This window comes from Drosophila sulfurigaster, chromosome X (assembly GCF_023558435.1).
Source record: "Drosophila sulfurigaster albostrigata strain 15112-1811.04 chromosome X, ASM2355843v2, whole genome shotgun sequence".
Taxonomy (NCBI): domain Eukaryota; kingdom Metazoa; phylum Arthropoda; class Insecta; order Diptera; family Drosophilidae; genus Drosophila; species Drosophila sulfurigaster.
Window position 1 is genome coordinate 204,422 of NC_084885.1, and position 12,575 is coordinate 216,996.

The 12,575-nt window shown below is 39.7% G+C and overlaps 1 protein-coding gene across 1 annotated transcript; it reads left to right on the forward strand.

The window, feature by feature from the left end:
- The first annotated feature begins 7,102 nt into the window (after nucleotides 1-7,102).
- On the forward strand, nucleotides 7,103-12,499 carry LOC133847681 (uncharacterized). The gene is made up of 7 exons (XM_062282862.1): nucleotides 7,103-8,288; nucleotides 8,907-9,145; nucleotides 9,220-9,443; nucleotides 9,511-10,246; nucleotides 10,744-10,937; nucleotides 11,584-12,046; nucleotides 12,109-12,499. The coding sequence occupies exons 1-7, from the start codon at nucleotides 7,199-7,201 to the stop codon at nucleotides 12,370-12,372; spliced, it is 3,210 nt and encodes a 1,069-aa protein (XP_062138846.1). The 5' UTR covers nucleotides 7,103-7,198; the 3' UTR covers nucleotides 12,373-12,499.
- Nucleotides 12,500-12,575: the final 76 nt, after the last annotated feature.

The following is a 12,575-nucleotide window of genomic DNA, read 5'->3' on the forward strand; positions in this document are numbered from 1 at the left end:
TGGTGGGAAGCATGGTGTTACTTAGTGCCACACATACACACACACACACACACACACACACACACACAGAGTCACACGCGGCCTTGTTGTTGCTGCTGGCAACTGCTGGCTGTCTGGCTGGCATACCATGCCACATGCTTGAGATATTTTTAGTGTGTTGTCACACAAGCAGACATCTGTTTCTGAAATACTTGCATACAAAGTCGCGCGCAAATATAATTAAGATGTGGATGCAAGACACACACACACACGCTGAAGACACTTGCCACTTCTCTATGTAAATAAGCATTGGCAGCGTGCACTGCGTGGACTCTGGAGAATTTAGGCCGAGAAATTTGCAGTAATGTAACAATCAGTCGTGGCTTTAAAGCACGCAGCGACAACAAATCAAATCATATCAAATCAAAAAACTATAGAAATAATCGCAACGTATCGAGGCATTTTATACAAATATTCAAGGACACATTCAATTGCTCCTTATGTAGCAAGCATATTAAAATGGAGTAGTCGACATATATGCACAAAATGCCTACACACACACACGCACACACACACACACACACACACACACACACACACACACACACACACACACACACACACACACACACACACACAGACACACACACACATACACACACAGACATGCAGCACAGCAACTCAACCGACTCACTATGGTCCAGCCGACCACTTTTCTTGATGGAAAACCAATTTTTGAATTTTCACAGAAGACAGGGATTTTGATGGCGTTGCATCAGAAAAAGAATGGCCATTAATGTTGCGTACCAAGAATTTCAATAGGTGGCGCCACTTTCGCGAAATTAGCTTTTAAACACAGCTGATCTGATGGAATAGCACGTGTTGTGGAAAAGTGCAGAATTTAGTGCAATTTAAAATTTAGTATAAAACTAAATAGAATGATAATTTGTTTAAATTTTTGCGATGAATTATAAAGAGTGTGATTTGTTCTATGTGTTTTGTTATGTGCGGCGTATAAAACAGTTGTAAAGTCTTCGTAATTTTATGTCAAAGTGTGTCTCATTTTCAAATAGACTTATGAAGTTGTTTTCAAGGTTGTTCAGGCAAGAGACCAATTGTGTGTCGTAGAGAAATTAATTACTGTTCGATTGAATATAGTTCACAATGCCAAAAGCGCCGTTCTTTGAATTTTTCATTTTTATATATTGAAAAGTTAATAAGAAGATTTTAGGCGACCGCTAAGAACATGTTTAGTTTTGTTGGGCATGAGGATGCAGAAAACTATACTATTTTAAAAAAAAATTGTATTTAAAAAAAAAATATTTGCAGTAGGAGTAGACACGCCCACTTTTCACAAATTATGCTAGGGACCTTCCTTAGTTCAAATGAGAAATACCGCATCATGAAATCTCAAGTAGTTTAGGAGTTATTCATTTCCATGAAAAAAGTGGTCTCCTGGACCATAGTGCGACTGCTCGTCGTGGAGGACTCAAAGATGCGCTTGCGTTGTCATCTTCAAGTTGCTGCTGCTACTTTTTTGTTGTTGGCTGCTGTCTTTTGCCTTTTTTATATTTATTGTTGCTTTTGCCTTCCCTTGTGTTGTGTTGCGTTGTTTTTTTATTGCTGTTCTTTTTTTGATTTTTTTTTTGATGCGTTCTTTTGAGGCCTTGACATGACACATGTCTTGGCAAAAAGCTTATAGCGGTATTCCCAGGCGCATAAATTCTATGATGTGTGGCTGCTGCCAGCACACTCATTTGTTTAAATAATGCGAGTCGCACAAATTTGATTTGATACACGTCTTTGCACTTCTTTTCTTTTATACGTACAATGTGCGTGCTAATAATTAGACCTTCTTTAAGAAAAGAACAGCAAGAAAAAAGCGTTTCTAAAGTATGCAACAAATTTCAAAAGCCGGAGAATTCACATCGCTCGAAAGTATGCAACACATTTCGAAAGCTGGAAACGGTCAATTGCCAATGGTAAAGTGGGAGCGAGAGAGCAATGTCGAGGGCGAGAGAGATAGAGAGAGGGCAAAAAGTCTGACCAACGGAAGCACGGCTAGTTTATTAAATAAACTTTATTTATTTAGCTTAACGATGCGGCTGCCGGAGTCGAGAAGTGGCTGCTAGTATCACATTATATCACAGCAATGTGCTGACCTCATCAAGCACTCTTAACTTTGACCCAAACGGCATCAGAAAGGAACGAAGCCAATCGATATGCAGCACTTTTTAAATTCAATTCCATCAATGAAAATGGCAAAAGCAAAACTATAGGCGAAAAAACGTCATTTGTACGGACAGACTGATGAACTGAGCAACCGATGAAAACGAAACCGAATCGAATTAAATCCATTCCCCATCCCCAACCACCGACCCCAATCTCAATCCCCATCGAAAACGCTGGCGAGCCTATAGGCTTACATCACAGGCGGAATCAAAAGGTTGCGTTTCATTGAATGCTTTTTATGCAGCATTTTAATTACCCAAAAGCTCTTTTTCTCAATGCGACTGCAGTTGGCAAATAAAGTGCACATAAACAAGAAGTTGCAAAAAAGGCGAAAAAAACAATAACTAATTATTCGCCATCTTGAGCACACGATTCAATTCTCCTTCAGCCAAGCAATGACAGTTTGTTTTCCCACGTTTCCACGTTGCAGTGAAACTTTCTATAAAGCTATGCTCTATTCTTTGTACATATTTTATGTATGTATATATATTTCATTTATTTATCCATATAAAGTTACGTATGATTCAAAACCAAGTTTAGCATCTCAAATATAAACTAAAGATTTATATTTTTCATCATCAAAAATTATTAATTTGCTTATACATATATCAATTCTAACATTTACACTATTAGCTCATTGTCATTTTCGAAATGTCATTTCCGAAATGTTACTTGACATTATGACCAAAATTTCTTTTTTTTTAATATACCTTAGAGTACAAAATATATGTACCAAATTTTCAATTAAAGCAACTATAACAAGTAAGAAAGCTACAGTCGAGTGTACTCGACTGTGAGATACCCGCTAGCCATTTTAAATAAAAACAATATATTTTGCGGTATTATTCTCGAAATATACCAAATATACTGCAAAAAATACTAAAAATATACCAAATGGTATATGTGGTATATTGATATAGTACCGCATTCAAAATATACCATAGACGGCTCAATATACCAGATTGTCAGCCAGAGCAACTAAGACCCCTAGTAAGTAGGCGTTTTTGCCCATACAAAAGTATTTCTTTAATAACTTCGATAATTTTTATCTGATCGCAACCAAATTTTCAGGAATCATAACTACTGTAGTTATTATTATATATACCAAAATTTGCAACTCTAGCTTTAAAATTACGCTTGTTATTCGATTTTTTTGATTTGCGGGGGCGGAAGTGGGCGTGGCAAAAATTTGAAACAAACTTGATCTGCGTGCAAACATAACAAATGCTGTCGAAAAAAAATTATAGCTCTATCTCTTATAGTCTCTGAGATCTAGGTGTTCATACGGACGGACGGACAGACGGACAGACACACAGACGGACAGACGGACATGGCTAGATCGTATCGGCTGTTGACGCTGATCAAGAATATATATACTTTATAGGGTCGGAGACGTCTCCTTCTACCTGTTACATACATTTCCTGTCGGCACAAAGTTATAATACCCTTCTACCCTATGGGTAGCGGGTATAAAAAATCCATCGAACCCTAGAAAATGATTTGTACTTTATTTCCAAATTTTCAAGTTTCAAGTAATTTTGATTGAACGTACCTACATACTTAGGAGTACTTAGACAAACAGAAATAGCAATATCGTCTTGGCTGTTGATGCTAATCGTGAATATATAGACTTTATGGGGTCGGAGATAAGTCCTATTAGATACATTTACTCAAGGCACAACCATTCATTTAACCCTTCGGATAGCGAGTATAAAAATATGTTGGCATAGTTGAGCAATTGAATCAAACAAGTGCATAAAGAGCAAAATAACACTTAACTTTTTCAAGTTGAAGTCGAATCCTATATACCAAGCCTTGACTATTGCTTTATACATACATATGTATGTATGTACATAAGTACCATTCTGGACAGTTTTTTAATACCATATCAATAGAAAGGTAACTTGACAAACACCAAAAACTCTATTTAAATACTATCTGTATAAACATAGTAATTATAAGACCAGTAAGGTATTTTATTGTATGTATGTACATATAAGTATATATAGTACGAGTCTATAGTTATTGCTTTCGAAGCAAAAGGGAATGACGCACAAAAAGAATGAAACGCGTGCATTTATATCAAAGACGCTTCAAAATTACCTGACGTATTTGTCATATTAGCGCAGATCTACCTGTGCAACAACAACAACAAGAGGAACAATAACATGTAGAGGGACGAGCAACAAGCGAACTGAGAACAACGAACAGACGAAGAAACGATTCATTTCAGCATCAAAACTGACAGACCGTACAATTGGCTATCAAGAAGAGCAAAACTCACCCTAGAAGTAATCAAGTTAAAAATAATATGCCACCACCTTGTGCAGGGCGCGCTCAAAGCGAAAAAGAAAAGCGAAAAGCAGCAACAAAACAGAAAACAACAACAATTACAAAGAGAAACAGGCAAACGACGCAACAATTGGACCGAATGAATACAATGAGTAAAAGTGAATAATATTTAAGGTAATGGTAATACACTCATTATCTGTACATGTGTCTATAAATACGAGAATGCACAGGCGTATCTTTCTTAATATAGACAACTATAAATATTTCCAACTGACGCGTGATTGAATGAATGATTGACAATCAATGTGGGCAAGGCAAGCTGCATTTTTGCTTGTTCGCTTGTTCGCTTGTTTTGCTTTTCATTTTTATATTCGTTCGCAATTGTCATTTATTAACGAACATTGCTAAGCAATAGGACGCCATGTCATCCTCAAGTAATTCAAATTTGATATATAATATACATATATGTATATGTATGTAGTACATACAAATTTTAATTGGTTATGGATTATTATAATGGATTATTTTAAATGCAAATTTATAAGAATATGAAATAATAAATACAAATTTTAAAATTTAAAATAATAATAGTTTCGCTAGTGTCTAACTGTATTTAAAGTGAAAAAAACACATACCAAAAATTATATTTTATTATTATTATGTATTCTTTTGTATAAATACTAATCTTATAGCTCTTGATTAACACTTTAAATAGAGCTAAGAATTATTTTGCTTTTAAAAAAAAAAATTAATGAGTTTAGAAATTGTATCGACCAACAGAAAACTTTACTTAAATCTATTTTAGCTCAGAAGATAGTGCTTATCCTGAGTTATAAGAATAACCTTTTTTTTGTTCACTGTAAATAGTATCGCCAGATACGCCCATATACTGTTCTCTTCAAGCATTTGCAAATAATTAATAACAAAAACAAGTAAGAGGGCTACAGTCGAGTGTACTCGACTGTGAGATACCCGCTACCCATTTTGAATAAAAGAAATATATTTTGCGGTATTTTTCTGAAAATATACCGAATATGCTGCAAAAGTATTAAAATATACCAAATGGTATATTTGGTATATCGATATAGTACCGCATTCAAAATATACCATAGACGGCACAATATACCAGATTGCCAGCCAAAGCAACTAAGACCCCTAGTAACTAGGCGTTTTTGCCCATACTAAAATATTTTTTTAAAACCTTCGACAATTTTTATCTGATCGCAACCAAATTTTTAGGAATCATAAATACAGTAGATTTCGGTTATAGCGACTTTCAAGGGACCGACGATTTTACGTCGTTATACCCGGAAGACACACTAACCGAAAGGAGCAAAACAAATTTTTGTTTTGTTTGTTTTTTTATGGTTGCCATGTTTGTAATAGGGTTTAAAGATAAAACAAATTCATTTTTAAACAAAACAAAAAAATGTATAAATTTCATTTTATATTATCGTTTTTCCATAATAAATCGTATTTCTGCATGATCCTTAGCATAAGCTAAGGCGTCAGCTAAAACTAACAGAGAGTAGTGAGAATATAAGAACCTTCCTGTCGCTCCTACGAACACAAGCAAGAGTGCCGATCACTGTTAAATACATACATTTCTAACAGCGTCGTTTAATGCTTAAATTTTTTGGCATTATTTTGCTGATTTTTTTTTTTTCGTCGCAATATCCGGTTGAATTCTGAAAAATTTCGTCGGTATAAGCGGTTAGTCGCTAAAAGCGGAGACGTTCTAAGCGGAGGCCCTTTAATATACATAAGTTTGTATGGGGACCAACCAAGCCATCGAGTTTTCGTCGTAATAACCGGTCGGACACTACATATAAGCGGGCTCGTTATAACCGGATTCTACTGTACTATAGTAATTATTGTATTTACCACCTCTTGCTTTAAAATTACGCTTGTTATTCAATTTTTTTTATTTGCGGGAGCGGAAGTGGGCGTGGCAAAAATTTGAAACAAACTTGATCTGCGAGCAAACATAACAAATGCTATCGAAAAATTATAGCTCTATCTCTTATAGTCTCTGAGATCCATTGTTTCATACGGACGCACCGACAGACGGACATGGCTAGATCGTCTCGGCTGTTGACGCTGATCAAGAATATATATACTTTATAGGGTCGGAGATGCCTCGTTCTACCTGTTACATACATTTCCTGCCGGCACAAAGTTATAATACCCTTCTACCCTATGGGCAGCGGGTATAAAAACTCTCTTACCTTTTGTTCGTCACTATTTCATTGAATCGCCTCAAATATGTTGTTAGGGTATTTTCACAGCGACGCTTGTGGCTTGCTGTTTTTTCACAGTTTCGATATAAAAATAGTTAAGCACATACATATAATATGTATTTTTTTGCTTTTGAGTATTCACTGATAGGGTCTAGGCTGGGGAGCGCATAAAAAATGCAATATGCGAGTGATATTTTGCTTAATTTTTACACAATTTATAAATAGGTTTGAGGCCCAGAGCGCGTCCGCTGCATCCGTGCTCCGAGCTGAGAGCAACACAGTGTCCGGTTCATGCATCAAATGCATCGCAATCGCACATGATGCCATTCTGAATTATTTTCATCTGGGATTTATTCTTCTTACCACAATTAGTCTGTGCGGAAAGGTTGAGTCAACTATTTGTTAGGCCTACACACTGCACTGCGCCCCATTTGTTGTGCATCCACAGGATTAACATGGTGCACCGCCATCGAGCAGCATCGACGAACACAACAACAGCAACAACAACAACAGAGGCAACCGCGACAACAACATTCGTAACATCGACAACGACATCGAATCGCATCATTTGCTTAGCAATTATATTCGTGATTTTGTTGTTGCCATTGAGCACAAATGCGGCACAAAGTCGCGGCAGCGATCGCGACGTCTGCAGGGGATCAAACGATGCCACCGACTGCGCCAAGTCGCTGGAAGCACGCAAGGCGGTAGAAGCCACGCGACGTGCGTCTAAAGCTAAATTCAAATTTCACAAAATCGAGCGAGTGGATGAAGACAATGGTGGCGAGGAGGATGACGACGACGACGACGATGGGGAGGGGGGCGAGGACAATAATTCGGAGAATGTGTTAAACGATGAAAGCAATTCAGCTGAAATTGACGATGGCAATGAGGCCGATGAAGACGATAATGTCGATAACGATAACGATAACGATGACGATGACAACAACGAAGCAGACGACGAAGCCGAAAACGATGAAGACGCTGTCGAAGAAGACGACGCAGACGACGGCGGCGGCGATAACGACGAGGAACCTTCGCTTATTAGTCAATTGCTGTCGATATTTGCCAGTGATGAAGGAACCGCCAAGCGCGAGGCGAAAGAAAGCGAGTCGCAGCTGCCAAATATTATCAGCTGGTTCAACTGGCTAACGGAGCGAGCAACAGATGCAACACCGCAAGCGAGCAAAAAACGTGACAAAGCAGAAGCGGCCAAAGCGCCGAAAAGCGTTGAAATAGATTGGCTGACATACCTAAAGCGTTGGCCCTTCAATAGCATATTCCCCGAGACAGAGGAAACAACAGGGACACGCTCCAAAGGCATACAAAAGCGGGCCAAGGAGAAGGACACAACCACAACGCCAGAGAGAGAGCGAAAACGAGATCGGGAGCAGAGCAAGAGCCAAGAGGAGTACATGGAGCTGCTGATTCATTCACTGCCCGCGTTTATTGGCAATGTGGCGCAGGTGAAAAGCGGCGAGTGCCACCAGCAATTGGAGCTGCTGCATCAGCAGCTGCGTGCCCACAAACTGTGGACGCTGCAGAGTAAGTTGTGTATGCACTTCAACGTCGATATGACGGCAACAAGTGCATCAACAAGCACAAAGGACTTCTGTGAAATCGACTTGATCGTTGAAATATTTCGAAAACATACTAAAAAATATACAGTATATTTGGTATAAAAGTATGGCAATGTACTAATTGAACGGCAGTTCAATGTACCATAGACCACCGAAGGAACTCCTGAATTTAGTCCTATAAAATGGGTTTTAAGTTTTTGTTTATCAGATCGTAATCAAATTCCGATCGTAATCAATTCCTCTAGCCAACTTTTATTTGTTTTCAATTTGACATGGACAGAAATAACAGTTCTTAGATTCGCCTAGGATATAGACGAATCGTACATTCAAACATGGTTTTTCTATCATTTATTGTCTCTGAGATCTAAGAGTTCATACACATCGACAAACTTAAAGGGTTGGAGGTGCCTCTATCTGCGTGGTGCACACATTTCCTGGTTGCATGAAGTCACAAAAGCCTTTTTACTCAACAAAATACCCTTTATTTTGTTCTAAAAGTATTTTCAATGTTTCATTGCCCGTCGATATTCATACATTTGTATGTAGTTGTAGTCTGTTAATTGATCATGCAATAATCTTGCAGTGCTGGATGCCACGGGCAAGATTGGCTCCGGTTTGTTACGTGGCAACATCAATCAGTTTGGCGACTTTGATCTGTGCACCCAAGTGTCGACGGCCGTCAAGATGCCACCCGGCAAGCCGATGCGCATCCACGGCAAATACTGTCTGGCCCAGATTGAGATGCATGCCACGACCACAGAGCTGAAGGACGCGTTGCATTTACTGCATGGACGTGGATTGTGGCATGCGCACCTCAAGAACGTAAGCAAAGCGCTGCTGCCTTCATTTACACTACTTACATTTCCTAGCGACTCACTTGCTCTCACACCCCACAGCCCAAGCACTTTGTGGCACGCTACAGCGTCGCCAATTGGGGCATCTGCTTGCCGCATGCCTGCTCCGCCCACGTGGTGCACAGCATCATCGAAACTAGTCTGCGGCCCTACAACAATACGGGCATCGAATTTCACATCGACGTGCGCGACGAGCACTGCACGACCAGGCGCAAGATGACCTTGGGGAAGCTACTCGCCAAGGACAACAACTTTGCCATGGGCATGTGAGTGTAGCTGTCAGCTGTCAATAGTACAGCAAATGGCAATCGATTCACTTGAATTCATTTCCAGATTTTTCATTGGCGCCTTGACAAGCGCTTGTGTCTTGTCCACCGTCTGGCAGCACTGGGATTGGCTCAGCAGCAAGCTGACGCGCCTTACTACAACCGCAACTGCAAGTGCTCCTCAAACTGATGATGATGAGCGCACAGAGGAGGTGGAAGAAGAAGTCGCTGACGAGCAACAGCAGGCAGAGCAAGACGCAAAGGAGAAGGGTGCTCCGCCTGTGCATTTGCGGATTCTACAGGCGTTTTCACCACAACGCACCTGGCGATTGTTGGTGTCCCTCGAAGACCAGGACATTGACTTTCCGCTTATTCATCTGCTGAGAATACTGGCCACATTCATGGTCTATGTGAATCTGAAGTTTATCATGGCAGGCCACCTGCCCATAACTAATCGGGATGCATTCGTTGGCACAGTAAATCGCTACTGGAGCTTGCCATATCGTCTGCCGCTGCTCCCCAGCGATCTGCTGCTTCTGCTCAGCGGATTCCTCATAGCCAACCAGTTGTCCCATCAAATGGAGGCCACCTGCCGCTTGAGTTTTGTGCGCAATGTGGCCATCAAGGCGTGTCGCTATGTGCCCACCATTCTCGTGGTTCTGGGCTTCCAAACTTGGATACTGCCTCATTTGGGCACCGGTCCGTTGTGGCAGTTGCTGGTGGCTGAGAATGCTCGTCTCTGTGAGGAGAACATGTGGCGCAGTGTTTTGAGTATGCAGAATACCGCCGACATGGAGGACATGGTAAGAAGTTTGCTGCGTCATTGACTGTCTTTTTATTTTTCAGTTTTTTAAATAACGAAGAAAAAAGAACGAAACGTTGATAATTGCAACTGTACATTGAATTCGTGCGGTTGATTGCATAAATCTCTTTATTTTCTGCATATAACAGAACTTAAATGCACTGCATATAATTGAAAACATATGACCATATTTTGGATTTCAAGTACCCTTGTTTTCTCTGTAGAATATTCAGTTATAAATGTTCAAAATTATGAAATTACACAATTGATTGAATCTGCACAATATTCTACGATCGTTGTGGTCATCGCATCTCTTGTAAAAAAATATTTTAGTTTTAATTACACATTGCGGATAATTGGATAATTTCTTGTGGAGGATTTTCACTGATTTTTCATATTCATAAACACAAATTACTACCAAATTGATTTGTCTCTTATGTCTCTACTTATCATCAACAATATGAAGTGTAATCCACACAAAATGCTTCGTAATTTCAGTGCTCGCCATTCACCGTGCAACTCAGTCTGGATCTGCAACTGTATTTCCTAGGCGCCCTTGTTGTTTGGTTGTATTTCACCGATCCCGAGGCTGGGTTCTTTCTATGCGGCGCATTTCATGCGATGTCCGTTGCAGCACGCTATTCTCGCACCCAACGGGAGCACCTGGCACCATCTCTATTTCACGGCTTACAGTGTGTATTCCCAACCTATCCTACACCCCAACCTATCCTACCCCAAATGTTAAGTGTTAGGCAGAAGGACATATCCCATATGTGTACATAGCTATGTCTGTTTGTCTATCTGTCCGTTTGTTTGAACACTTTCATCTCTCTCTCTCTCTTTCTCTGAGCAAATTTTTGAAGACACCAAGGTGAGTATCATTGAAAAATCTGTTAAAAAAGATGCATATATGGGTAATTCTATGGTTAGGACTATATTTAGAGCTAAGCTTGATTTTAGAAACGTTTTCTGTTATACGATAAAATATATAAATTCGTTCATTTTGTGTTTTTCGTACAATTCAATTTATTAATTTCTGCAATTATTGTAAAACAGAAAAAATAATTCATAAATCATTCTTAACTCAAATTAAAGTGCTAATCAAGATCTACATATAAGATTAATATTAAATAGTGGCACGCGGAACATTTTCACCAGAGAATTACCCAAATGAATTTAAATACAAATGTTTGTATCAGTTGATGTTTCTGTTTGGCATATTCGTTAATTTGCTACCATTTTTAACTTATTCAGTGTTAGTCTGTCAATTTGAGTAGCGAGTATCGCACAGTCGATAACACTTGACTGCAAATCTCATTTGCTCTTCACTATTTACAGCGTAAACAAATTCTATCGAACTGCGAACCTGATTTACACATCGCCTATAACACGAGCCACCAGCTATCTCTTGGGCATTGGAGCGGCTCTCCTGTTCCGCAGCGAGTCCGGGGTCTTTCGAATACCCACACGCTTCAAGCGTGCCGGCTGGGCACTCGCTGTGCTAGCACTCGCCTGGTGCTTGTGGTCACCGGCCGCCGGTTTGACGAGCAAATACGTGTACAAGTCAACGGATGCGGCTGCATACTTGGCCTGGAGTCCCTTGATACTTGGTCTGGCGATTTGCTGGATGATTTTGATGGCTCCATTGGATAAGAGTATTGTGCAACGATTTCCGCATATTGCTCGACCAGTGGTGCTTCTGTCACGCTTGGAGATCCCACTGCAATTGGCTAGCTATGTGGTGGTACTCTGGACTACGGCGAGTGTCAAGGAGCCGCATCAATTTCTAATGTCTGATTTGGTACGAGACATTGATTATTCATTCGAGTGCACGTTTAATAATTTGCTCCACTTACTCTATAGATCAATCTGCAGGAGATAGCGTGCATTGTGTTGTTCGCACTGATTGTCGCGTTTCTCATTGATTACCCGGCTCAAGAGATTGGACTCTTGATACTAGATTTAAACTTTAGTGGGCCGCTTTTGCCGCAGTCAGAGGATAAGGATGGAGCAGCTGATGATGCATCCATGGAGGAGAGCACTGAACTTAAATCGGACTCGTCAGAGCCAGCCGATTCGATTTGGCCATCGGAATCGGATCCTGAAGATGAGAAATCCTCCGAATAATGTAATGTAATGTTTCAATTACAATTATCTATTTACATACATATATAATTTCCATATTAAAATTCATAGCGAATTGATAGTTGAACAATGTAATAAAAAACAAAATTCGACTTGTAAATTCCCGGTATACTTTATCTTATAACTAGTTCAGAATCAGGATCAATACGCCTCGAATATTTGGAAAAGTATTTGGAGCATAATAA